Source organism: Ochotona princeps, chromosome 3, assembly GCF_030435755.1.
Source record: "Ochotona princeps isolate mOchPri1 chromosome 3, mOchPri1.hap1, whole genome shotgun sequence".
Lineage (NCBI taxonomy): Eukaryota > Metazoa > Chordata > Mammalia > Lagomorpha > Ochotonidae > Ochotona > Ochotona princeps.
The window spans coordinates 15,380,675-15,406,779 of NC_080834.1; the positions used below are offsets into that span (position 1 = coordinate 15,380,675).

At 45.4% G+C, this 26,105-nt stretch overlaps 1 protein-coding gene and 1 long non-coding RNA gene across 5 annotated transcripts in view; both read left to right on the forward strand.

The window, feature by feature from the left end:
* Window positions 1-17,783, forward strand: part of LOC131479782 (uncharacterized) — a 78,629-nt gene extending 60,846 nt beyond the window's left edge. Inside the window, exons 2-3 of the long non-coding RNA XR_009245094.1 lie at window positions 16,507-16,626; window positions 17,555-17,783. This is a non-coding gene — a long non-coding RNA (uncharacterized LOC131479782). The remainder of the gene's footprint in view (window positions 1-16,506; window positions 16,627-17,554) is intronic.
* A 1,940-nt stretch (window positions 17,784-19,723) lies between these two features.
* LEKR1 (leucine, glutamate and lysine rich 1) overlaps window positions 19,724-26,105 on the forward strand; it is a 172,680-nt gene continuing 166,298 nt past the window's right edge. For all 4 annotated transcript variants that reach the window (XM_004598568.2, XM_058661480.1, XM_058661481.1 and 1 more), the window contains exons 1-2: window positions 19,724-19,864; window positions 23,237-23,326. In XM_004598568.2, coding sequence (XP_004598625.2) covers window positions 23,279-23,326 — 48 coding nt within the window. In that variant the 5' untranslated portion in view covers window positions 19,724-19,864; window positions 23,237-23,278. The remainder of the gene's footprint in view (window positions 19,865-23,236; window positions 23,327-26,105) is intronic.

Consider the following 26,105-nt stretch of genomic DNA (forward strand, 5'->3'; position numbering starts at 1 on the left):
TCTAGACCTTTGTCATACAGCCACACTTACACTCTGGTAATGACGTAGTAGGTTATTTGTTGCAATAATGCTTTATTAACAAAAGATATGCAAAAAAAAACCCACAAAATCCCTAACTGTTGACCACATGCATTCAGTTTTGGCAATTTTGATACTGGAATAGTGCTATGGTCTGAATGCTCATGTTCCCCACATTTCATATGTTGGGAGCTCTATTTAAAAAGAAAAAGACTTATTTATTTAAAAGGCAGAATTACAAGGAGAGAGATCTTCCATCTGCTGGTTCACTTCCCTAATGGCCACAAAGCTGGGCTAGAGCTAGGATTATCCATGCAATAGGTTGATCCGAAGCTAGGCTGCAGCAGTTCTGGGTCTCCCATGTGGGTGTAGGGCCCAGCCCCTTGGGCTTTTCACTGTTGCTTTTCCAGGCACATTAGCAGGGAACTGGATCAAAAGTGGAGCAGCGAGGGCACAAATCACCTCACATATGCTGAAATTCTAACTCTCAGTGTGATATTAGCAGGTAGAGCCTTGGTGATTAAATCAGGAGGACAAAGGCTCTATCAGTAGGTTTAGTACCTTTTTAAAAAAGCTCCCTGGGTCAGATGAGATGGCTCAGTGGCTAAGTCCTCGTCTTGCACTTACTGGGAGGATCCCATATGGATACCGATTCCTGTCCCAGCTGCTCCACTTCCCATTCAGCTCCTTTCCTGTAGCCTGGAAAAGCAATAGAGGATGGCCCAAAGCTTTGGGACCCTGAACCTGTGTGGGAGACCCCGAGGTAAGCTTCTGGATCTTGGCTCCAGATCAGCTTAGGTCTGGCTGTTATGGTTAACTTGGGAATTACTCAATGAATAGAAGATCTTTCGCAATGTCTCTTCTTCTCTCTTTAAGTCTACCCTTCCAACTTTTTTTTAAAGAGGCCCCAGAGTTTCCTTAGCCCTTCTACCATGTGAGGAGGCAGCAACAAGTCACCATCTGTGATCCACGCAGTGGACTCCACAAGATACCAAAGCTAGTAACTTAATTTTGAACTTTTTGACCACCAGAGGCAGGAAGAATGTCTTTTTAAAGATTTATTCGTATTTATTTGAAAGACAGAGTTAGAGAGAGAGACAGAAAGGTGGGGAGGGAGGGAGAGCGATCCATCTTCCACTTGCTAGTTCACTCTCCAAAGGACTGCAATGGCCAAAGCTCTAGGCCAGGCCAAAGCCAGGAGCCAGGAATGCCATCCAGGTTGCCCAAATGGGTGCAGGGGCCCAAGCACTTAGGCTGTCTTCTGTTGCTTTCCTAGCATATTAGCAGGAAGCCAAATTACAAGTGGAACAGCCAGGACTGGAACTTACACTGAGATGGAAAACTAGTATCACAGGCAATATCTTAACCTGGGTGCCACAATGCTGATCATAATGTGAAGAATAAATTTGTATTGTTTATCAGCCACCAAATTTATTTTATTAGGATAGTCAAAATTGATTCAGACAGATGTCAAAGTCCTGACTATTCAATGAGAATGTGCTAGTCACTAGAGGAGTTGTAGACATCAATAAAATAGTGTACGTTGCACAACAATATAGAAGTGTAACACTACTGAATTGTACAGTTATGGCTCAGACTGGTTAAGATAGAGATGGGTATTTGATATGGCAGTTAAGACAATACTTTTGGGCGTGGCATGGTAGCCTAGCGGCTAAAGTCATCGCCTTGCACACGCCAGGATTCCATGTGAGCACGGGTTCTAATCCTGGCAGCCCTGCTTCCATCCAGCTCCCTCTTTGTAGCCTGGGAAAGCAGTAGGCATGGCCCAAAGTCTTGAGACACTGCACCTGCATGGGAGACCTGGAAGAGGCTCTGGGCTCCTGGCTTTGGATTGGCTCAGCTCTAGCTGTTGTGGCTGCTTGGGCAGTAAATCAGCCGATGGAAGATCTTCCTATCTGTCTCTCTTCCTCTCTATATCTGACTTTCCAAAATAAAAACATAAAAATATAAAATAAAATAAAATAAATCTTTAAAAAATGACAGTACTTTTAGGGCTGGCTTGTGGTGTAGATTGTGATGCTGGCATTCCATATGGCTACTAGTTAGTGTCACAGCTGCTCCATTTCTTATCCGGTTCCATGCTAATGGATTGTGAAAAGCATCAGAAGTGGGTCCAAGTGCTTGGGCCCCTGCCACTCATGTGGGACACCAGATGAAGCTCCTGGTTTCTAATTTTGACCTGGTCCAGCTCTGGCTATTCTGGCCATCTGGGGAGTGAACCAGCAGATAGATATGATGCAATATTTTGTCTATAAAAGATGCTGAACAAATGTTTGATGAATGGAAAAGAAGCAGAAGAAGAGAGTGAAACAGTAAGATACAAAATGGAGTAAAATGCTTGTTCTATTAAGAGGATGAGGTAACAGTGGAAGAAAGGCCCATCGGTAATAGTATGAAGAGGCTCAGGGTCAAACGCAAGGTTCCAAGAGGAGCAAGATGAAGTCTTTGACTTCTTTTCTGCATAAGTGACTTAATTCCTCATTGGCTCTTTGTAAGCAAGGATTGATAATACCTACCTATTCAGGCTGCTGTACGTGATGGCCCATGACCGTAAACAAGGTAACTCCAGCAAAGCATTTTAGCAAGCTGGTAGGCACCCAGAGAATGCTCCGCCTGTGTCGGTTCCCTGTGAGCTTTCAGAAGAAATATGAAAGTGAATAGAAATCTGATAGTCTGGAAAAAGTTATTTCAACTCAAAGAATGATTATAATTGGGTGAGTCAAGCAACAGAAGTCTTAGGATTTGTTAGAATGTTTTTGGAAATCATCAAGGAGACTGAAGTTCCTCTTTTCTTTTGCTTTTGTTTATTTTTTTTTTAATCTGACTTCTAATAGCTTCTCTAATCCTTCCATTTCTCCACCCTCATCTTTCGTTTTGGTGTCAGAATATTCTGAGAACCATTTTGATTTCTAAGGTGGTCTTAAGGGTGTAAGTACATAAGTTAAAGGTGAAACTCTTCCAAATTTTAGCACAGTGTCGTAGGAAATCAGAGCTGGAAGGAACACAATTCCAAATTCAAGACAGAGCATTATTTGCCTCGCCGAGACATTATTCACAAAGGACAGATGACTGATTGCCTCTTAGGTACTTCAAATCTAGCACTGTAATTTCCCATGACTACAAGAAAGGTACTAACTCACCATTTCTCCCGAGGGATGAAGAGCCTAGACTTAGAAGAGCAAAGATCTGAGCCCAAGTCTGACTTTTAAAGACACAGGACTTCTCTTTGTTTTACTATTCCTCCCAAAGCTCCTGATTTCTCTCCGGTTTCCCATCTATTGTAACATTTGCAGTCTTTGTTTCTGAAAGTAGTAATTATAATGAGTTTGCAAAACTGATATGGATAGGTCCTTCATAGAAACAACAAACAATAAAAACAGCATGCCTTGGTTCTTGGAGTGGATTTTTAACAGACGACAAAGCTGTGAGACGGTTCATGACAGGCATGCGTATGCCTTAGCTTCTAACAGATTCCTAAGATGATTAACACTGAATCAGAGGCCCTCTCCCTCCAGAGTGCTTTGTTCTCCATGCCCCTGTTCATGCAGTTGACCTCTTCCTGCTGCTCCTTTGCTTTAACCTGACTTCTGCTGTGCACAAAATTATCATCACGCAGAAAACACAATCTGTTTATGTTAAATCATAATGGTTCTCAGAATATTCTGACACCAAAACGAAAGATGAGGGTGGAGAAATGGAAGGATTAGAGAAGCTATTAGAATATTTAGGAGAAAAAATATCGTTTAGAGGAGTTAACAACTATTGGACACCTTTTATTCACTTTCTTATTGACAAAGTAATTATAAAGAAGCTTTTATGTTTTTAGACCGGTGGCACACTTTAAATGCTAGCATATATTCTTTAGTATTTCAAGTATGATTTGAAGTCTCAAGAGTTTTAAATGTTTTAACTGGGAATATGTTTGGATTTAATAAAATCAGAACAACTTCTTGGGGGAGTTCTTTTGCTTACATGTAGGGATGTAACTTTTTTGAGTTTTGTGACATGCTTTTCCCTGATCGAGGAAATCCTGATATAACTTTACCATGGTTGTCTACATACATACATACACACTGCTACTGCTGCTGCTGCTGCTACTACTACTATGGACATTTCTAAGATAGTTTCTTTTCTCTGAGAGGAAACAAGACAAATACTAAAAGGGGAGGGAAAGATCATAGATTCTTTGTTTAAATTAAGCAATATTTGGTGTGGAAAAGGCTTTAGAGAACATTTGTCCTAAGATTTCATTTTATGGGTAAGAAAACCAACACACAGAGAGACAAAGTTACATGTCCAAAGTCATCCTGTTGGATGCTGTTGAGGTAGGACCACAGTCTACTTCTCTTAACTGTCAGGTTGACAAATGGTAGATTTATCAGAAGAAAGCCTTAAAACCAGTTATGCTGAAGGCTCCACTTTGGAAAGATGTTCCCTTGCTCCTGGGTCCCTTTAGCTCCCCATTACCAGGATTTTTGGTTGAAGCCTCTAGTCTAGAATTTTCTATGCCTTTAACCTGCCTTCAGTCTTTGTCTTGTGCTTCCCCAGCTCTACTCCAGGTCTTAATTCTAGTCTTGCTTCTTAGTGGGAAAGTATTTTACAAAATTGTTCAAAATTTAGAGGTCACAGAGAGAGGGATTGCCTAATGCCGAAGTCAATTGATAGAAAATTTGGAAGACAGTAAGATTTTTGTTTTTTAATTAAATTAAGTAATGTTGGTTGGTAGTGAGCTTGGCTAGTAATAACAAACAATAAACATCCAGGCTTCTCTCACATACATAGCTCTTCAGTCACCTGTGTGTCAAGTCAAGCTTGAAATCCATTGTAAAATGAGAACTATTATTACAGGATTACCCTTTAAACCTGTAAAACAACTAACATTTGTATAGTTCTTTACAGTTTACAAAGCACTTGCTCATCCGTTACCCTCTTTGGGCCTTAATCAAGTGTGTGAGCTTAGTCAGACAGTCTACATGGTTATTTAAAGAGTTAAATAGAGGTTCTAGGTTACAGAGACTTGCTCAGAGTACACTCAAATGTAGGTTCTCCAATTCTATAAGCCCATGTTCTTTGGTTTCACCATTCTGTCTCCCAAAGGGCTCAATAGCAGAACTCCACAATTTCAGAAATTGTGGAAATCACATCAAACTCATATCCTGACAATAACTCAAGTGGATTTGGGTGGTTCCAACATGATAGGACACAGCTGCCCATTTTATTTTTATGAAATGCTTCTCCCTCACATGCATACACATGGAGATTTTCTTGATGAGAAAACTGACATCTGTGGGAAATTGGGCTTCCTAATTTTAAAATCCAGTGAGATCTGTCTAGTCAATTGCAGAACCTGAGGAGGCCTCCTTCTGGCCCTGAACCCCTAACCTAATAACCATCGCCTTCAGACAGCTTGGAACCACCCCCACCTCCTGAGGAAAAAGAGAAGGGCAGGGGAGAGACTGGAGCACTGAGAATGTGTTAGTCCATTGATCTTTCCAGACTCAGGCAAGTCACTCTTGCCTTGGGCAGAGGAAATGACGCAGCATGAGATCAAGGACTGTGGTGTTCGTGGAGCCCTTCCCCGTGGAAGGAAAGGAGAGTCAGAGTGGGACTGCTGCAGATGCCTGAGATCACGTGGTGTAGGTGAAACCTTAGGACCCGCTCCGGAGTCAGCACTGGTTAATGAAAGATTTCCAAGTTAGCCACCTCCGGGCCTGCCCGCGGCTCCATCTGCCTCAGTGACGGTGGGACGCGGGGAAGAAAGCACAGCGGCCTTGCTCATTGCTGGGGCCTGAGACCAAGCGCCGTGCCTGTATGGCACCTGCAGCAAAACACTCATCCCAACAACGTGGCTTTTTTCAATAAATGAACTCTTCTCTATGAATTTGTTTCCTTACCCATAACGTTGAGAATTTGCTCTTGATGACACTGAAGGTTCTTCCTTGAACTGGTGATCTGATTCTCTAATAGACAAATTGAAGTAAGTCTGATACCTCCCTGTGGTTATTCTTGTTTAAAAGAAATACAAACATTTGCTGCCAGCATTGGCATTTAACCTTCGTATGTTGAATTTCAATATTCAGAAAGGGCAATTCACTTTGAATAGCAACATATGTAAACTTCTCCAATAATATTAAAGTCAATTAATTTTTCTCTACCTCAATATGCTATCAGTTTTAGTGATAGTACTAATGCCTTCTTCGATTCCTTATTATTTTTTAAAAACTCTCATTTAGGGGGGATAAAGAGCTTGCCTATGTGAGTCAGGTGGTCCTTAGCTAGGTTACCATGAGGCCTTTTTACTTTAAAGGTTGAGAATGTCTAGGGAACAGATTCATTGCCCACAAAGCTTTAAATACTTGTTTTAGGAAATAAAGTTACTCACTCCGGAGCCCAAAGTAACACCATTCTCCAAAGGTTACAAATCGGAGTTGAGAAAACAGGCTCAGAGCCCAGAGAGATCAGAGGACAGAGCTAGCGAGCTCCCTCCCGGTGCTGAGTGCTGACTTTTTGAGCTACCTTTGTAAGCTAAACCACTGGGTACTGCCCCAGTGAGAACAGGCTCCTTCATCCACACTGCCTCAAGTCAGAGTGCTGCAGCCCACAGTGTGCAAGAAGCATAGCATTGCCAATGTTTGCATTTTTTTCTTTACGTTTGAACAGCTCTGCCAGCGAAGGTGAGCATTGCAGTCTACAATGAATGGCCTCACAAGGCACGAGGAAAAACTCCGCACTGGGAGGATGAACTCGGAGCTCTGAAAGCCAAGCTCCCCTGGGACTCAGATGTCCTTTGTGCCCTGCTGTTTCACTGCGGAGCCTTAAAGGCCATCTACCTTCTGTCTGACTTATTTTCCTGTCAGACAGGAACTGAAATTTGAACTTTGCTCTCCAGAAGCCAAAGGCCAACTAATTGAAAAGGAGACTCTCAAAATCAATGATGACTCCTTCCAGTTTCATTAGTTCTGTCCAAAGTGATTAAAGGATCTGATTCCCAGATAACCGTGATCCTTATTGCTATTTTTAAAAATCACATTTATTTCTGCACCGGGTTCTGAGTGCTGTGGCGTTCCTCAGGCAAGTCTGGCTTCATGCAGCATTCCAACCCTGCATGAGGCTCCGAGTCTCCAGCGGAATCCGGGGGCTGCCAGGGATGATGCTTTTATTGTAGTAGCCTCAAGGTGTGGAAGCTGCTTCCTGCAGCCCAGTCTCCGCCCAACCCCTCCACTCACTGAAACATCTGCAAATACTTTGTTCATTCCAGAGACATCTGACCACAGCTAGGCTCCCATCTGGAATGCTTCCTTTTCCCCTTATTGCCCAAGTTAAAGCATCCATAATGGGAAGGCAGTCACCCGCCTGGGAGGAATGCAGAGTGCTGGGAGATGGGTTCTCACGGGGTTTCTCTTGTATGAATTGATTAATTGGACCATCATCATTTATTGGGTGATACTTGCTATGCAAACACCAGCTAAGAGCAGGTTCTGTCTCAACAATGGATCAATTTATTGAATGCCACATTTATTGTGCTAATGGGAAAGTGGGCTTACTGTCTATAGTGATATATTTACCAAATTTCTTCCATGTGTAAATTTCCCCCTTGCTTTAATTTTCTTATCTTTGACAGGTATTGGATCTATAGAATCACTTACTTAACTTTTTAAATATGACTCTTCATCTTGAAATCACATAAAATGAAAAAACATACTCTAAATGTTTTTTGCAAGTAATAATCATTTATTAACTAAAAAACTGTAGGAATCTTTACTTAATAAGTAAGTGATCAGTTGTGTAGTGCAGAGTAATCAGATTTCTTCATATATTTCATTTGCTTGGGACAAATATTAAGTTACAAAACCAATTAACTATTGTTAAAAATTATACTTTAATAGGTATTATTTCATTTGAAACATTTTATACTCTTATATGTCACAAACTCTGTTTCATATATTTACATTATCATACATTTGCACATTTTACTGTTATGCTTAAACTCTCACTTTATGAAAGTCAAAGCAGAAATTGCTGCTGTCCCTGAAGTTGCTGAACAATAGCTACAGCTTCAAAGTCCCAGGTTTAAGGTGTGTTGCAGGGTGTGGCCCATCCACCCGGGATTTCAAAACCACAGGGCTCTTCAGGTCCTGTTGGGGCTCATCTGTTTGCACGTCTCCTCTGCAGGAGTGTGGCTCAATCAGCTCACTGCCTCCTGACTCGGCAGTCTCCACCACTCACTGTTTGCCCCATGATGTCATGTCAACAGAGCACGGAGAAGTCCGTAACAGGAAAAGGAGAGCGCATTAATCCGAAGGCCATCTCCCAGGTTCAGCGGGACATATGTCCTCTATCAAACCATCTATCTGACCCTTCACAGGAGCCTGGTGAAAGTTTGGACCACACTGACTGTGTCATGGTCGCAAGTTGCAACGCAGGTCTGACATGGCGTGTTGTAAACTGACCATCCCCCCAGTCTGCTGAAATGGAGGAAGCAGGTCACTGCTCTATTGATTTCTTTTGGCTGCAGGGTATTTCACCCAGCGTTGCCATGCCTCTGCTGGTCTTCATGTATGTAGACATTAATTAAACACCTTGGAAGCCCACAGGGGTTAGCTCAGGTCTTCTGTGACCTTGTCCCATCCCCCAAAGCTCCCTGTCTGGCCACTAAAAGCAGAGCACTCCTTTTCAACACAACAGAAAAAGATATCAAGGGGCAGATGGAAGCTGGATGACTGAGAACTCTGAAGAACAGAGTTACTGAGGACCTGTGGTACTTTTGTTCAAATCAGAAAAGAACACCCCTTCCTCAGGTCTGGGCTGGTGAAGCCCATGCTGGAATTCAATGCCTGTGTACTGCCTTCAGCAGCTACCATAACATAGCTGGCCAACTGTGCTACTGTACAGCCCTGACATGAATCACTTTACAGTGATGGCAACAAGTGTTAGGGAAAATGTGCGTAACAGTGACAGGGAGAATGATGGAAAGCAGAAGATTGTGCGCTTTTGTCCTTGGGATTTTCTAACTAGTAGGGATTGGCCAAGACAGAGATCTTCCTTCCCGTGCTGGTAAAACTCACTTGCCACTGGGGCTGGCACAGTGACACAGCAGGCTAATCCTCCACCTATTAGCAGCGGCATGCCTTATGGGCACGGGTTCATGTCCCAGCTTCTCCAGTTCTGATCTAGCTCTCTGATTACTACCTAGGAAAACAGTGTCAAGTCTTTGGGGCCCTGCATTCATGTGGGAGATCCAGAGAAAGCACAAGGCTCTCAGCTCCAGAATAGCTCAGCTCTGGTCTGTTATGGCCATTTGGGAAGTGAATCAGCAGATGCAGGAACTTTCTGTCCCTGTAAAATATCTGTTTCAAGTAAAACAAATAATCCTTAAAAAATCATCTGGTGCTGTCCTGTCTGAATTTCCTTTCTAGAAAGTCCCTCTGTGGCGACTTTTCCTCTCCCTTGAAAGGCCCTCCCAGAAGCTTCAGACGGGAAAGGTTTTACACACATATGTGCGATGGACAACGGTCTTGCCCCTGCCCCCTACACCTAGCAGAGTGCCTGATACCTAGTCTATTGATACATTCATACAGGCAGCCTCTGAGCCTAGACTTGGAGTCACTCAGCAACAGGAAATGACACCAAGAAGCTCTCTCCCCTTCAAGATCCTTCAGCAGATATCAAGTTAGTTCTCGCAGGTGAGCATTTTGTTTAGTGGTTGAATCACTGATTGGGATGCCAGCCAAGTACCTGTCTGTGACTCCTGACCTGGGTTTCCTGCTAATGGTGTCCTCAGGAGGCAGCGGTGGTGGTTCCAACAGCTGAGTTCCTGCCTTCTGTGTGAGGAAACCTGAACTGAGTTCCTAGATAACTGCTATGGCCTGGCCTAGTTCTGGCTGGCCACAGCAAGTGTTTGGGAAACAGACCAGGGGATGGGACAGCTGTCTCTCAAATTAAAGAAAAAAAATGAACTCCTTTTCTCCTAGATACTTCATAGGTCTAAGGTTTTAGTGCTCAACAAAATACCACCACCATAAATACTACTAAACAGTATACTAGATACCACCACCATAAATACTACTAAACAGTATACTATGATTGTGATCATATATTACTAATAAATTATAATATTACTATCAGGTATATTAAAACACAACATTGATGATTTAAAACTTCGATTGCATATGAAATATGCATCAAGGATGAAGCTCCTCTAAAGGTCTTAGGATTTCAATACTTGATGGACTATGCACAATGAAATTGAGTGGCACTGTTGTACTTAAACATAAGTTTCTACTTTGGTAATGTTATGTGTGGGGTAGCATAATGGTAGTGCATTACAAGGCTGAATGTATCGTCTTCCTGCAAGGACGTCAGGTCATCCCTCACCCTGCTGAGCAGGGCACGCTGTAGTGTTGGTTCACAGGCTGGATGGGCAGGACGGCAGTACTCATGAAACACACTCTTTGTTCACAGCTTCATCATTACGGAGTACTGTCCACACACCCATTCACTCATCTACTCCTTCACTGGTTTCATTGACCTGATATAGTCTGCAGCAAAATTTGAGACGTCTCAAATTCTTCTTCAACTGCCATCATATAAATGCTACAAAAAAATTCCTAACAAAAATCCAAACTTCAGAGCATTTTTTGTGCATATTTGTCAATCCTAATTGTTTTGAGGTGACCTGGCTACCGTTAGCTGTGTACAGGAATAGTCAGGAAATGACAGAAAGATGTTAGCCATATACTCCTTCCAACTGCTGTGCTGCGTGTTACACTTGTTATTCGTGTGTGTGTGTGACATACTGCTCTTTTCATGTTTGCCTGGTACAGCTAAATGCTTGTATTCTCTTTGTCTAATTACAAGTTTCCTCCGTGTATTACTGAGCTGGTACAAGATGTTCAAGACCATGAAAAGAAATATAATGGCTTCCTCGTGTCACGAAATTATTATTTTTTTTCCAGCTCATTAGTCCTTTTTAAGTAATCTGACTGTTCTCTGACTCTTACTGGATTCACAATTATTCCTCTTGCTAAACCATGCTTCCAGAGTTGACTGCATAAATTAAACCTCATGCACGCACAAGCAAGTCGTGTTAGACGGAGTAAGAGACGAGTTCAAGGCTGTTAAAGATATTTTAATCATCTTCAGAGTTCCTGGTTACAGTTCAGTTCATTGTAGACAATGACTCACTTGCTCACAGAATGTAGTCCCCCAGTTGTGCAAGTTGCTTTAAAAAACAAAAACAAAAAAACAACCCAGCCTCCTTGCCCGGCACCCAGCCCCTCCACCGGCCCGGGAGGGGCTGCTGCACCGCCACCACCCCCACCTGGCTCAGCCGCGGTCGGGGGCGGAGGGCGGCCGGCACGGGCCCAGGTGGCGGCTGCGTGACCGGCTGCCTGGCCGGGCCCCGACGCCGCGGTCGTTCACACTGAGCTCACGGGCGGGCGTCACGACACGCGCTTCCCCTGGCTGCACGCGGCGCAGCGTGAGGTGCGCCCGAGCCTGGCCGCGAGACTCGCCTCCCCTGGCAGGCTGGGCGCTGTCCGCGTCCCCTCACTGCGGTCCCCGCGGCCGGGCCGTCCGACGGAGCGGCCTTCGCTCCCTCGCTGCCGCAGCCCGAAAGTGGAAACGCTGAGGCGCTCGGACGAAGGCCCGGGCGGCGCTGGCTGAGGCGGGAGGCGGGGGGGCGGGGAGGGCGGAAGCCGGGATTGCTCGCCGGATTAGGCGGCCGAGCTGGCACGCGAGGCGGGCGGGAGCGCACGCGAGCGGCCGAGGCGGGCGGCGGGCGGCGGGGGCGGGCCGGGCTGCCGGCACGCAGGCGGCGGGGCCGCCGAGGCTTGCGTGACCCGCCGGGCCGCGGCCGCACGCACTTCGTGCTCGGCGCGGCCGTCGCCCGGCGGGAGGCGCAGGTGCTGGAGGGCGGCGCCTGGCTCGCAGCTTTACAGTCCCGGCGGGGAGGGCAGTCACGCTATGCACCTATTTCTGGGACAGGGAGTGAGTTCACTGGGGAGGACACGGCGTCCCCTTGTTCAGAACGCAGGGGTAACATTCGGCAATAAAAGCCGCTCAGACAGGACGTATTAAGCAAATTAGGAACCAGAGCTGCTTCATCAGTGAGCGATCCAGCCAGGGAAAACATAACACCGGCGAGCCTTGGCTTCAGAGGCGCGGGGTGCACGCGGAAGGACGGCCGCGGTGGGAGCTTTGTCCACTCTGCAGGGCTCTGATTCTGTGCATGCTGGCATGCCTCCTGGCAGCGTCCCTTCCAGTGTCTTTAGAATCAGAGGGGCCACATCTCTCTAAGCACAGTTGCTGGACACACTGCTTTACAGGTTGACTCAGAAGCCTCAAGGACATTTACAAAAAAAGGTGACGTGTTTTTAAGAAACCAAGTTCCTTCTCACGATCAAGTGGACAAGAAGCGCCTTTTTCGGCTCAGAGAGCTATTTACACAGTTTAAATGTTTGTACGTTTGCGGGTAAATCAGGTCAACAAGGCAGAACAAAATGACACCACTTTTCATGTCAGTTCAACACACAAAACCACCCCAATTCAAATGAAAACCCAGAAAATGACACACTGTTTTCTATTAAAGTTCAAGTTGGTGAATCTCCGTTTTTCAGTTCCCTCTTACCAGTACCCTAAAACCTATGGTCTCTAGTGAAAAAAAGACGTTTATTTTTGTTGCATAAGTAACAAACAGCATAGAAAAGAAGCTCCTGCCAGGGCGAGCCCATAAACTCCATGGGAAGTGTTTTCAAAACCACACATTCACTCACCACGGCGGGGAGGAGCGGGCAGGAGCCACTGCTGGCTTGCTCAGCGTTTTCCCCCAGCTAATTCTGATTTGCACTTGAGTGTCCGTAGGAAATGTTTACTCTAGTCCCCCAGCAACCTTCCTTCCTTCTGGGACACAAGTGCCCCCTTCTTTCTGGATTCACCTAGGTCCCATGAGAAAGTGACGTGGCAGGGCTTCTGGCCTGGCCTACCGGTCCCCACCATTACTCAGGAAGCCCGCGCCCAGCTCAGTCAGGTGCTGCGCCTGACTCCTGCCTCCAGGTGATGTGCTCACGGGATTGGCATGTGACTCAGGGGACACCAAGGAAGTCATGTTTCTGATATTTCTCCAACTGGAGGATTGGAGCAGAAGCTCATGCCCCGTTCCTGCTGGTGGCAGAATCATTACAGTCCCCGGGTGCAGGGGCTGCCAGCCGTAAAAGGTGGTGGCAGATTGGAGGTGCTGAGCTCCCGTCCGGCTGCCCAGGGTTGCTGAAGCTGAGCTTCTCAAAACAGCCAAAGTTCCTGTTTTCCTGAAACTCCAGTCAACTTCTGTTGGTTCTATGAGATACCCTGGAGTTCTCATGAAACATACATTTATAGAAATAATACAATTATATTTAGAATACCATTTTGGTACTTCAAGTGCTATTTTTAACTTGCTTGTTTCACAATCTGTTGAGACATTTTTCTGCATCATCAAAGTACTGAATCATCATTTCTTCACAGCTGCACAATCTTGTTTGAATAAATCAACTTATCACAGTTTGGTATTTCCCAGTTTTGAAACACTAATACGTGTGGTCATGAAAAAGCACTTTCCCAATGCTTCCAGGACCTTTCTCTTGGGGTCTCTGTCAGAACTGGGCCATGGGCTTCCTGCTCCCTTCCTCCCATCCACTCTCCCTCCTTCTATTCCTGGCTTTACTCCTACAACTTACTTGAAAGCATGCGAGAGGAAGGAAGTTGGGTGGGGAGCGAGGAGGAGGAGGAGGAGATAAGTCTTCCTCCATGGGTTCGCTCCTCAAATGCCTGCAAAAGCAGGAGATGTGCCAGGCCAGAGCCAGGGGCCTGGACTCCACCTGGGTCTTCCCAAGTGCTTTGGCCATCATTGGCCGCCTCTGAGCACAGCAGCAGGAAGCTGGACTGGAAGTGGCTCTGTGTCAGGGCTGAGAATGCTGCCTGCAGCCCCCTGCCTGCACCACCACACCTGCTCCATCTCACCTGATGTAACCACGGTGAACTGGAAGGACCTGAACCAACAGTGACCTCATCAGAACTCACTCCTGGATTTGTGCTGATTCACTTGTGGTTGGAATAAGGCGGAGGGTCGAAAGGGAGAGGGATGGATCCCTGAACACGAGGAAGTCAGGCAATGAAATGTCATTACAATAGGGTTAAAATAGCGAATATATTATTTCTACCCTAACATTAATGTCTGGAGGCGCTATTTGCTCTATACCATTGTGAACCAGCCTACTATAATCTAACTTAATCTGTTCATCTGGTAATACCTACTTACGTTTTAAAAAATATTTATTTATTTTTATTGGAAAGGCGGATTATACAGAGAGCAGGAGAGAGAGGAAGATCTTCCGTCCAATGGTTCATTCCCCAAGTGAGTGCAACAGCTGGAGCTGAGCCAATCTGAAGCCAGGAGCTAGGAGCTCTTCTGGGTCTCCCACACAGGTGCAGGGTCCCAAGGATTTTGGCCATCCTCAACTTTCTATTGGGCCCAGTGCAGTGGTCTAGCAGGTAAGTCCTCGCCTTGAATGCACCCATATGGGCGCCAGTTCTAATGCCGGCAGCTCCACTTCCCATCCAGCCTCCCTGCTTGTGGCCTGGGAAAGCAGTCGAGGATGGCCCAAAGCCTTGGGTTCCTGCATCCCTCATGGGAGACCTGGAGGAAGTTCCTGGCTTCTGCTTTGGATCAGCGCAGCACCAGCCATTGCTGTCACTTGGGGAGTGAATCATTGGACGGAAAATCTCCTCTCTGTCTCTCCTCCTCTCTGTATATCTGACTTTGCAATAAAAATAAATAAAACTTAAAACTACTTTCTATTAATAGAAATAGGAAAACTGCTACACTTTCTAATAAATCCAGCAACTTCCTAAAATTATAGGTACAGAAACATGACTTTCATCTCCACAAATATAGGATGAAATAAATTCTACAAATCATTTATTACAGTAAATGTGAGTTACATGCTTGAGATTCTTCACTGGATGATGACAGAATTAAAGATGCATGTTTTACCAAATAAGCAAATGCTAAATTCTACAAAAGCTGTTTTTAAATGCATAAGAGAATTACAAATTTTCATCCTTAAATTCACTCATTACTTACTTCAGGCCAGATGGTAAACAGTAAAAGTTTAGCAAAAAAAAAAAAAAATGGGTAATTTACATTATTGATTGAGAAGCTATTAATGTCATATTTTCTAACATCAGTTTCATTATAGCAGTGTTACCTTAGTGCTAGGAAAGCCTGATTCCTTTTGTGTTTTGAAAGCATATTCACATAACACATATAAGACTATACAGTTTGGCACACAGAATGTTTTTGGAAACAGGCGTATCAGTAGCCAGCAGGCAACTAGGAAATGTATTTTTAAATCCTCAAAGATTTTGCTGCAATGCTTAATTTTTAGCATACGAGAACACACATTTATCATCAAAGGCCTGACTTGTTTCTTTGGAAATTTTGATCCATAATCATATTCTCAAGGCTACAAAGAAGAAGGTACACAATTTAATTCTCCACAGATGAAAAGGCCTCTGACTCCTGTAGAGAAATGCTACGGAAACACTACAACCTTTATTTTATTAGGCTCTGAAGTTCACACTGTACATTTGAACGATTAAAGAGCTACAGCACATAAACCCACAAATAGTATTGTGTGGTAGAAGCTACCTCTAGACCAGAGTTATTTGGGACTCACAACCTGCAAAGCAGGCTTATAAAGCCATCTATAACTGCAAATGTTGTTAGCAGTTAAGGAAAAAAAAAAAATCCAATCCAATTTTCATGGGAAAAAAATGTGTTGGAGTAAGAAAAGAAAGCCACGTGGTTCTCAGCAGCTGATCTTTTCTGAAATCCAGAAGCTGTATCATCAGAAAAGCTATGAAGAAAGTGAAGTCTAGGACAAAGTTAAGTCTACAGAATAAATACTTCTTTGATGTTTCTCTAAATGACTAATCCACAGCAGGCTGATGCCTCACGGGCACTGGCTGTATGAGGCCAAGGTGCTTCTGCTTATACTCTCACTGGGTCCAAGTACACTTGTGTGCTCACATGTTGGGCCGTGACCTTGCTCACCTCTACCATTTGGGCCAAAGCAAACAAAAAGAAGGATCTGAGTTATATTTGGAAGGGTTCTCAACTAAGCAAGACAGTGTGCTTGAAGTGCCTGGCCAATCGGAGCCCAGTAAATGTTAGTTTAAAAAGAAAAATTCTGCACTTGCTTGATGGAACCCAGAACGGCAGTGAAAGCTGTGCGTGCTTCCAGCCCGGGAAGCCTGCTTGCACCCATTGGACTATATTTTGATTCAGAGGAGGAAAGTCAAGGTGGGGCCAAGCTCTCCTTGTACAGTTCTGAGCTCACTTTAGAATTAGCAATCCTAGGTGGACTGCATGAGATATTATTGTATATATTATATATTATTATATATAACACGCATAATATATATTTTCAGACTTGCAGATAAAATACCTCTTCTGCTACATCTTGTCACGAGTGGAGGCTGAGAGGCAGCTGAGAGGAGGTTGTGCATGAATGGTTTGAAGGACAACAGTCTGCTGGATGAATATCTAAGGTACAATTGCTAACGGTGACAGGCATAGACACAGTGTTCTCATAAACCTACACAGGGTTTGAAGGTCACACAGGAAGCCTTTGTTCAGTTCTTTAGATTCCAAAAACTTGGCAGCAGTATTTTTTTCTTTGTTTCCAGAGGACACACAGGAGAAAATAGTCACCAAAAAAGTTAAAAAGAATTTAATTGCTTATTATTGGATTATTAAGAGGACAAAGAGTGAAACTTTTTAAAAATTAACAGGGTACCAAAAATTTTAGTCAGTATGCCCAAACATGAGAACTACTCTTTTTTTTTTTTAAGATTTATTTATTTTTATTGGTAAGGCAGATTTACAGAGAGAAGATGGGAGATAAAGGTCTTCCATCCACCGGCTCACTCCCCAAGTGGTCACAAAGGCCAGGGCTGAGCCAATTCGAAGCTGGGAGCCAGGAGTTTCTTCTGTGTCTCCTGTATGGATGCAGGGTTCCAAGGCCTTGGGCCATCCTCCACTGCTTTGCCAGGGCACAAGCAGGGAGCTGAATGGAAAGTGGAGCAGACAGGATAGAAATTGGTGCCTATATGGGATTCTGGTAGATGTAAAAGCGAGGATTTAGCCACTAGGTTATCGTGCCAGGCCTGGGAATATTTTAATTATGCTAAATTTTAGTGTGGCCACTAATGGAGTGGGGAAAAGAGGGAGGACAGTGATAGAGCAAGAGGAAAACCTGGAAGGAGACAGAGGGATATCTTGAGAGTAATAGAGAAGCAAGACATCAAGAGAGTGGGCACGTTGGTGGCTTTGTTCTTCTTTTTTAATCTATTGTGTAACACCCTGTCACATTTCATCTGTGCTCTCTTCTTTAGGAATTCACATTTTCGCTGCTATCCTTCTAAGAAACCTATTTTTCGTAGCTTATCATCTCTTTCCCCTTGAAATTCTTGGTAGATCTATTGCTGCGAGAACTTTGCGCAAGGATGAAAATGTTCTGCATCGGTGCTCACACAGCAGCGCTTATTGAGCACTTGAAGTAAGGCAGTGCAGTGCAACAATGGACCTGTAGAATGTACTTCATCTCAAGTAGATCAGAAAGTCACAAGTGGCTGTCTGATTGGACAGCGCTCATCCAAGGGCCATTTACAGGGGAAATGGAATTGGTCTCAAGGCAAAATGCAGATGAAAAAACCCAGGTAAAGTTAAAGCACAGACTGGAGTACATAGTCCCCCATCCTTGTAAGTGTTGCCTCTGCTTAGCACCACACTACCAGGTGGGGAATGTATGGCCTGCGGGCCCCATGGGGTCCTCCAAAGCTTTTTGCTCTGGCCCTAGCAACACAATCTTAGGCAGGATTCAACACTCAACAAATCTACAGCTGGCTCATTTTAAGTAATCATTCTGTGTGGCCTGTGAATGATGTTATAAATATCTAAATGGTCCCTGGCACAAAGAAGATTTCCTCACTCCTTATACACGCAAAGTACTCAATAAATATTATTGTTGCTAATAATAAGACACTCGTGACGTAACATTTCAATTTCTGACCACATCTAAAACAGCCGTCCTATGAGACTACAATGGAGTTGAAAAATTCTTGTTGAGGCAAGGAACGCTTGTGTCTGGTGACGCTGGTGTAAGCAAACCTGTGCTGCCTGTCCTATAAAACTTGAGCACATAGTTATGCTCAGCCCTTAGTCCAGTTATGTGGTAATGCTAATAAGTGACTATGTTACCGCTATCACTCAGTGTGTACTCCTATTTATCAAAAAAACTTCTTGTAAATGACATGTTGTGTTCATCTGCAGCTGCCTCACATCTCTGGTTGCGATACTTTGTTTTGTGGTTGACTGAGCCTCACGTTTCATTCATCATAGTCCTAGAAGCCACAGGCCATATAACAGAAGCACCAGATGGGCTCTATGGGCAGCATGTGACCGTGCCTAGCTTTGTGTAAGTATACTCTGATGCTCACACCCTCCTCCCTGTTGTTGAGCAACACCTGGCGGTACAGGTAAAAGCAGCCTCAGAACAGCCCCATCTTGCTTTTAGGGGTGCAATTGCTGTGCCGGAGAAGATGCTCAAGATATCTGGAGAAACTGGTTTGTGTCCTGTATCGAAACCCTCATCTTACCTTCCCTGAGCCTCAGAGAACTAGGTGAGGGTGAATAATTCTGAAACCCTTTGGGCTTCCCACAGCATGCTGTACGTGACCACTGGCCGACCATCCTCCACCCTGCCTTCAACCCTTTGACCTTGGCTTATCCTTCTCAAATGAGGGACTGTTTCGGCAGGTGGGCACAGCAGGGACATGAGGGAGGGTAAGTGTTCAGGGTACATCCGTGTCCCAGCACAGCGCTTTATGAAATACATCATGCTGTCACTTTCATGAGCCAATGCAGAGCAATGGGCAGCCTGAGCGGCTCTGCAGCATTTAGCCGCTTCTCCACATGGAGGGGTTTCATTTATTGCTTCACATTCCATCTTATTTTATTCAGCCTTTCCCTGCCAGGCAGCGGTAGGTGTCCTTAGCTTTTTGGAAGACGTGTCTTCTGGACCTTACATAATCCCCACATACTGGAGATTGGATTCGGAGTGAATCACTGTTAATCATACCATGGCTGTTTCTGTCTGGGTTAGTCATAGAGCCTCATGCTATCCTGGCACGCAGCGCTCGTCTCCTAGCAGGCCCTCAAAAAACACTTACTTTATGAATGAATGTATGAATGAAGAGAAGCTACTTATGCGCAAGAGTGGGCAGCCTTCCCTAATTGAGGGCTCAAGCGTCTCAAAACATTTTCTGAGCTAAGTCTTTCGTTTGGATTCCTTTTGAAGAAAGATGAAAATCATAGCAGAGCTGCTCTCGGTCACTCTTGCGCAGTGACCGAGAGCAGGGTTACCTTTCATGACCTCTGCAGGTATCTCTTTGTCTCCACTGCCCACCGCTGTGACGGCGGGGGTGGGAGGTAGGGCTACCCTATCACCTGTCGCCCACCCGGCGTCTGTGCGGTGCCCTGCATCGGCAGCTCTGCAAGGCTCCAGGCCGCCCCTGCCGCCCTCGTGCAGCCCCCGGTGCAGGGATCCTCTCTCCAACCCCAGACACACGCGCTCCCGCTCGCGCTGGGCGGGGGACGGGAGCGCGGCAGGAGGCGTGGGCCGTGACGTGGCCGCGCCCTGACGTCAGGCCGACGTGCAGCGCGGTTGCCCGGGAGATGGGGAAAGCCGTCTTTCCTCCCCCCGCCCCCGGCGGAGTCCAGGTCTAGGTGAGAGACAATGGCTTCCTTCCGCCCCTGGATGACCCAAGCCTCAGTTCCGGAGCGAAGGCGTGCTCGCACCTGAGGGGAGAGAGGAGCCGCGGCGCCGGGGCCTGAGCCCGAGCCGGTCGGGCTGCTGCCCGTGGCCTCGAGCCCTCTGACCCACGCAGCTCCTCAGCCCCAGTGCCTCCTCGCCCGTGCCGCTTCCGGACAGCAGGTCCCCAGGGACAGATTTCAAAGCCCTTCCCGCAGTTGGTTTCTATTTGGAAAAATCCCGTCGCCTCAGGAAAGTCTTGGGACGTGAACTCGCGCTTCACCTGCCCTTGACCAGAGCTCGCGGTGGGTGATTCACTGCAAGGGAATGGTTCAGCCTTGAGAGCCGAACGTGAGCTAGTGGCCCCGCGTGACACAGGGGTGCGGAAGTGAGCCCACAAGGACGTTTCTGCATTTTTAGAATATCTCTCTGGTGATCTTGGTAGGGAGCAGGCTCGCACGGACCCTGTGGCGCGCAGGCAGGCTGCCCTGACGAGGCGTGAGACTGCAAGGGACTTGTTCGCGAAAGCACGCGCACTAACGTAAATGACACGAGTGGGTTTAAACCGGTACGTTTTCTCAGTGGAAGGGAATGAGACCTCTTTCTTTTCTTGAGAAACCTGGTCTTTGGGATGCTTTCTCATTCCTTTCATGTGTAGCAAATCTTTGAACACACAGCAAGGCTTTTCTTGAAGTCTGGAAGCCCGGAAGCGATTTCTTTGAAATGTAAAGCATTAGGAAGGGTGATACCAGGATCTGCAGTCACCTTCAGAGTTTAGTGGCCTTCTACCCCAGCTGTAACCAACCAGCTGCTTTGTGTAAAAGCTGTTGCATTCCTTAGCAGGGAGGCAGTTAGCCCCAAAAGCTGTCCTATTTACAGCGTGCACTTCAGACGAACTACAGGAGACTGTATATGTGTTGAATTTGCTTCGGTGAAAATAAATGACCAGTTTGAGGATCTGTAAACAAATAATGTGTTTCCTTGATGTGTAAAAAGAGTGGGTTTTCTTTGTCATCTCATTAACCAGATTGGCAGTGATGTAGCTTGAAACCTATATGTTTTTAAATTTCCCTTTAGAAATTTTGCTTTAGTTTATGGTGCAGGTCCATAGGCTTTGGGGTTCTCCCTCCTCCCCCCACCCCCGTGAACTCTAAAATCTTAAAGATAGAATTGCTGTCTTTCTGCATGCTGGAACGTTATCTGCACTGACAGGAAGTTTTACTTGGTGATTCACTCTCAGTTGTAGCTAGCGAATGTCAAAGTGGTGTCCAGATTCAGTCAGTGAAGGGAACTGAATCAAGAGGTTCCACAAGAATTTTGTTTGCCCTGTTGCCCACAGGCAGGTTCCTAGCTACTTTTCGCCAGTAAAACTTCTAGAAGGGAACTTGCCATATGGCCTTTGGCATAGAAGTTATGACCACATTTGCGCCGTCCCCGTTGTCTCTTGGCTGGCTGGATTCTGAGGACTGGTTCCACTCTGGATTGTAGCTTCCTGCCTCCTGCTAAGTCATGGATTAAGGAAGTCACCCAGATGGGACATCTGGATTGGGCTACTTGCTCCTGGCTTGGCCCAGACACAGCTCTTGTGGGCAATTGGAAAGTAAAACTCCAGTCGGGAAATCTATGTCCTTCGAATTAATAAGTGAAAAATTTTTTTTGGGGGGGGGGTTAGCAATTTTAAGAAAAAGTATACTCCCAGGAGAGTTGAAGGTGAAGCTTTTATTTTACTGCTGGAAAATTTACTGATAAATGGCAGAGATGAGCCTCTGGGCTCTTGCCGTGTGACTGCCAGTCTGGCAAACATGAGCCCAGTACTTGGCTATCTAGGCACGTGACCTGATAATTGGCAAACAGACACACTCTCCGTGGTGTGATGCTTTCTGGGAGAGGATAGCTCGTTTGTGATTTTAAGCAGCTATTCTCTGCAATGAAGAATGTTGGCAATGACACAGGGCGTGAGGGGTTCCCCCTTCCCCCAGTGGTTACACAATGACCGAGATAGTGCCAGGACTGTTTATCAGTGGCACCCTCCCTCTCTCCTTGCCTTCCAGTGTAGAGCATGTGCCGCTTTCAGAATCTGCCCTGAGCAAGCCTGATCCCCCTCGGAAGCTACACCAGCTCCCCACCCCCATCCAGAACAGGAGCCCCTCCGCTCCGGAACCCTTGGCCTGGTCTCTAACCAGCTCGGAGCCCTCAGGCCCTCTTCCTCGCTGTAAAATTGTGCCTTTGTTATCTGACCCTGCTGCCCCTCTCCTCCCCCAGCTCCTCCGATAGAAATAAACATCTCTTACTCAAGAAGATGTTTATTACTGTCGATATTCTTTCTCCATATTTGGGGAGGATTAAGACAAAAGAAAATTGAAAGGGCTCTTCCGGTCTCCATGGTTTTATAAAAACTTACATAGTACAGGTTTTTTTTTTTTTTAATTGAGTTGCTTTTACTAAAAAATGATAATCTTTTAAACTGTGTGCATAAACTGGCATAACGCCACCTTGGATGAAGTTGGGCCCTCTGATGCTCTGATGGTTCTTCAGGGTCTGCATGTCACATTTCATCTGGTTACTTTTTCCTCCTGCACGTTATTTGAGCCAGCATTCAGGCTGTAATTGCTTTTCTTATCTGCTGAGCTCAAATACTATATTTAGATATTTTTCCTAGTAGCTTCCAGGAAAAAGTTTTTTTTTTTTTTAAATGGCACTGTAGTAGATCGGTCTATTTAAAATTTTACAGTCATTCTGTGTGCATATACAGTAGTAAATTACACTGAAATTAATGTTTGGGCCGGCTCACTTTGCCTGGTGGCTAAGTCCTCGCCTTGCATGCGCTGAGATACCGTATGGGTGCTAGTTTGTGTCCAGGTGCTCCACTTGCCATCCAGCTTCCTGCTTGTGGCCTAGGAAAGCAGCAGAGGATGGCCCAAAGCCTTGAAACTCTGTACCTGTGTGGAAGAACCAGGAGAAGCTCCTGGCTCCTGGCTTCAGATCTGTTCAGCTCTGGCCGTTGGAGCCACTTGGGGAGTGAACCAGCTGATCGAAGATCTTTCTCTCTGTCTCTCCTTCTTTCCGTAAAGCTGACTTTCCAATAAAAATAAATCTTTAAAATTACTGTTAGACTGTACAGCCCTAGCAATAAGGAAAATGCCATTTGTAACTCAGCAATCTCTGTAACTTTTTCCTGTTCTGTTGGTGTAATAGATGAGAAAATCCCAGTTGTAGCTTTTAGCATCACATGCAAGCATTTGTTGCAACAGGTGTAGGCATCCTTCCCCAGGTACTCCTGAGGACCTGTACATGATTCTAATTAGATTTTTTTCCACGTTACTGATTACTGTCATCTATGTTTTTAGGTTATTTTGCTTCAGAGCTCTCCCAGCTTAATTTTGAAAATTATGGATCGTCACATTCCCATGCATGCTTTACCTGAAGAAATCCAGAAGGTATGAATCTCTGTTGTGTATAGCACTGGGAGCATTTCAACGACATTCAGAGGAGTGCATTTTTGAGGTTTTATACTTATTTTGTTTACAGGATCAGCGGTGAATTGGTGGAATGGGAGAGGAAATAATCTCATTGGGCATAATTGTATAATCCGTTTCAGAGCAAGGAATAGTTTGTCCTGTGAAAGAAGACAGGTGATTCCAGCACAGTGTTTGACCAGGTCGTTTGGATCCTTAGGGAAAGGAAGGACTCAGAAACGTGCCGTGTTGGTATCTTTATGTGATGCTAGCTTTCTCAGTGTTTTTTAAAAGATTTATTCATATAGCAGCCGGTCCTGTATATAAACTAAAATTGAAATGTCAATGAGCTAATCAGAGGTTGTGGTTAAGAACTTGCTTTTTTTTTTTTTTTTAAACATACTGGTTACTCAAAACCATGTCAATTCCATAATGTTGCAAATTGCTGTTGATGTTATATTGGGACTCTTAATTGACTGGGATGATATTCTACCAGCTCTAACTTCGGACCAGAGATGGTCTCCCCAAGAAACTGTTTAACCCATCTGGACAATAAGTAGCTGGACTCTATGCTTGGTATACGTTTGCAAGGAAAGAATCTTGATTGAATTTGAACTGTAATGCTGCATCAAAGTGGAGGAATCCACCAGGGGGGAGGGGTGTGGGGCGGGGTGGGGGGATTCCCAGAGCCTATGAAACTGTCACATAATGCAAAATAATTTAAAAAAAAAGAATTATTTATGTTTATTACAAAGTCAGATATACAGAAAGGAGGAGAGACAGAGAGAAAGGTCTTCCATCCGATGATTCGCTCCGCAAGTGACCATAACAGCCTGTGCTGCGCCGATCTGAAGCCAGGAGCCAGGAACTCCTCCCAGTCACCCACGGCGTTGGCAAGGTCCCAAGGCTTTGGGCCGTCCACGACTGCTTTCCAAGGCTACAAGCAGGAAGCTGGATGGGAAGTGGAGCTGCTGGGATTAGAACCGGCGCCCATATGGGATCCCATTGTGTTCAAGGTGAGGACTTTAGCTGCTAGGCCACCATGCCAGGCCCTAGATTTCTGAATTTCTGACACAGTTCTACCTACACCATTTCTCTCCACTTACCGTGTAATAGGCATTATTTTAATTCCTTTCGTATACACACATGAAATTTAGATGTATATAAATTCATTGAATGTTTTTACTAGTTTTTCGTTATGTCTGTCTGTCTCTTCCCTGTCCATCTTTATCTGTCATCAGACAGATGTTATCAGTAGAAAAGACTCTCTCCCTTTTTTTTTTCAAAAATTAAGATTTTCTTTTTTCTTCAAAAATTAAGATTTATTTGTTTATTTGAATTTCAGAGTTACAGATAGGTATCTTCCATCTTCTAGCTCACTCCCAAATGACTGCAACCTCTGGGACTGTGCCAGGACAAAGCCAGGAACCAGGACTTTCATCCAGGTCTCCCCTGTGGATGCAGGGGCCCCTGCATTTGAAGCATCTTCTGCTGCCCTCCCAGGCATGTTAGCAGGGAGCTGGACTGTAAGCAGAGCACCTTCGACTTGAGCAAGGGCTCATAGGATGCCGGCATGGCAGGCAGTAGCTTAATGTGCTGAGCCACAATGCTGACGTCTCCCTTTGTTCCGCTCGAGCATTGTCCTAATCCCTACCATAAAAGCTCTAGTAAGCTACTTCTTGTGAGGCAGTTCTTCTCAGGAGTTATATCGTTCCACTTTCCTTTTCATAAGAAAATACAAACTTATGAACATCACGTGCTGGAAGTTGACTATTTAATGACGTGCCAATCATAGGACTCATTTGGTTGTCTAACAATATTTGAAAAAGTACATATATTATTTGTCAAACTAAATATGGGAGTAATTCTATCTGCATTCCTTCAGCCCTGGGGTTTTTGTCAGACCTTCTTTGTTTACTTCAGTGAGTGGAATCGGGCATTCTTCATGGCTGCTCAGGAAGGGTTCAAGGGTCGCCTCCCTTTGCCTCTTGGGTCTCCCATCCACCCTTCCCTGGTAGGGGTCTTTCTGCGTCTCTTGCTGGCCTTCCTGCGAGCCTGCCAGAGAATACTTAGCTTACGGTTTGCAAGGGGACAGGAAGGAATCCGTGGGGCCTGCTCTACCCCCTGTCAAGGCTGTTGGCTTGTCTGCAGTGTTGGCTAGGTTGTTCATGTTATGATGTCAGAGCCTGCCCCTCCTGTCCTTACAGCATCTAGCAGCTACTTTGTGGTTTTTCTACAGCTTGTAGCAACCTGAAAAATCTTTCTCCATACTTAATTTCCTTGTTGTTAGCATTTGAGAGCCCTCTTTCTCTCCTATCCGGACACACCACTGAGAAAGCATAGCTAGCGCCAGGATGGAAGCTTTTGCTCTTCCCATAGGTCCAGTTCCAGTGTTGTCTAAGTCTTTCTGTGCAGACAGCCCAGGAGAGGAACTGTTAGCTTCCACAGGTGCACATGCTGCACTGCACTGACCATTGGCCATGAAGCTGCTGCCACCTACAAGTCCTGTTTCCTCTGTGTGAGACAGAGGAGTTTCTGTGTGAGTTTCATGTCTCGGATCTGTCACTTCAGAGCAATCATCTGTTAGGGCCCTGAGATGCTGGCAGCAGTGGGCCAACGTTCGGAGTCTGACACAATCTTCGAGTGATGCTCAGCGTCTACGACATTCAGCCGCCATTCAGTATGGCCCCTTTCCTTTTTAAAACAGGCTCGTTCATTTGTTTGAAAGGCAGAGTTTTGCAGAGAAGAGGGAAGGAGAGAG